Here is a 2173-nt window from a genome sequence, read left to right on the forward strand (position 1 = left end):
GAGCAAGTTAGTACATGAGCTAACTACTACACCTGGAAGCACATAAATGGACAATGTTAAAAAGCTGCATGACACAACAAAAGAATGTCTATTAGCATTGCAAAATTTGCAGATAGACACATCAACATGGGATCCACTTCTGCTCCCCCTTCTACTAAAGAAACTGGATCAACCGACTCCTTTGCGGTACGAACAATCATTATCAAAGCCACGGGAGGTACAAACACTCAAGGAATTCCTGCAATTTCTGGAGAAACACTTTCAATTCATGGAAGCGATCAAAGACAAATCTACAAGCTCAACTGCAAAGGTGTGCACTTCAGTCACATCCAAAGGTCATAAAAATGACACTTGCAGCATGTGCAAAAAAGGAAAATATCCATTATTTTCTTGCAAGGAATTTTTACAACAGTCTCCATCGGCATGCTTTCAGTTCATACAAGGGCAGAAATATTGCCACAATTGCCTAAAACCGGGACATGATTCTAAAAATTTTATATTAAGAAACAGTCTGAAATGCAACAAAAAACACAACACACTGTTACATTTCGAGGATTCAAAAAGGGATGTGAGCAAAGACATTACATCAGTAGCTACTCCAATACGAGGCAACGGATCGCAAAGTACTACTCCATCCAGGACCAAATCAACACCATCAAAAGACGAAGTAGCGTCACTTACCACCGTAAAGCACACAAAGTCAAACACATATGTACTACTCAGCACTGCCATGGTGAAAGTTAGAGGAATCGGAACAGAAGTGCAGTGCCGGGTAATTCTCGATTCAGGCTCACAAGTTAATCTTGTGACTGAACGATTGGTTAAACGTCTTGGCATCTCAACTAAACCATCATCAATCTCCATTAGTGGCATAGGGTCGCAGAGCACTAAGATACAACATCGAGTCAATGTGGCGCTACAGTCTCGGATCAACAACTTTACAATGCGGCTAGAGGCAGCGGTATTGCCTCAGATTATATCCCCGCAGCCTTCGCAAAAAATCAAGATCGACGAATGCCAAATACCTGAGAACATCATGTTGGATCGGCTAACATCATTCAATCATCCTGACAAAATTGATATATTGTTGGGGGCGGAATTCTACAACCAACTGATGGCAGCAGGGCAAATCAAACTGTCAGATGACCTACCCATTCTGCAAAATACAGTGCTGGGATGGATCATCGCGGGAAAAGTTGGTGGCAACTACATCTCAAATGCAATATGTGGAATCTGTACCAACGATGACATCAACTTAGATGCAGCCATTGCTCGATTATGGGAACTTGAGAATGTTGCAACTGTAAGAAAACAACATTCCGTAGCAGAAAAACAGTGCGAAGCTAATTTCGCACAACATACACTCATCAATGAAAATGGGAGATTCATGGTAAGGCTAACATTTCTTGAAAATCCGGAGGCCTTAGGGGAGTCCTATGGGATGGCGTATAATCGATTCCTGGCCTTAGAACGTCGACTGGCAAAATCGCTCCGGACAACGATTCAATATCAATATGTACAATTTATGGAGGAATATGAGAACTTGGGGCAGATGACGCAAGTGGATATTGATTCCATCAGTAAACCTAGGTACTTCATTCCTCACCATTGCATTGTGAGACCCGAAAGCCGCACTACAAAATTACGTGTGGTGTTCGACGCATCAGCAAAATCGTCCACTGGCATGTCTTTGAACGACCTCATGTATACCGGACCCACTGTTCAGAGCGAGCTTTTCACCATTTTACTTCGCTTCCGTTAGCCCAGGTTAGTCTTCACCACAGATGTAGAAAAAATGTATCGACAGATGCCCATTCAACCGGACGAACGTAAATTCCAACTTATCATCTGGCGAAACGATTCAAGCCTACCAATAAAGCATTATCAGCTAAATACAATCACATATGGGACAAGATCTGCTCCATATTTAGCCACCAAATGTTTGCAGAAAATTGCAAAAGCAAATGCATTACAATATCCTCTTGGTGCTCAGTTTCTACAGGACAATTTTTATGTAGATGACGGAATTGGTGGGTCAGACAGCTTAACCACGACGATGGAAATCCAACAGCAACTGATACACATTTTAAAACAACGTGGTCTTAACCTAAGAAAATGGTGCGCCAATCACTCACAATTACTGCAAAATGTTGGCATGGAGGAACAAGAAGTT

General features: G+C 42.0%; 1 protein-coding gene across 1 annotated transcript; it reads left to right on the top strand.

Moving 5' to 3' along the window:
- The first annotated feature begins 943 nt into the window (after window positions 1–943).
- On the top strand, window positions 944–1762 carry LOC108361897 (uncharacterized). The gene has a single exon (XM_017614671.1). It carries the CDS (start codon window positions 944–946, stop codon window positions 1760–1762), a length of 819 nt encoding a protein of 272 aa, XP_017470160.1.
- Window positions 1763–2173: the final 411 nt, after the last annotated feature.

Source organism: Rhagoletis zephyria, unplaced genomic scaffold, assembly GCF_001687245.7.
Source record: "Rhagoletis zephyria isolate East Lansing unplaced genomic scaffold, Rhagoletis_zephyria_1.1 Rzeph_scaffold_00877, whole genome shotgun sequence".
NCBI lineage: Eukaryota > Metazoa > Arthropoda > Insecta > Diptera > Tephritidae > Rhagoletis > Rhagoletis zephyria.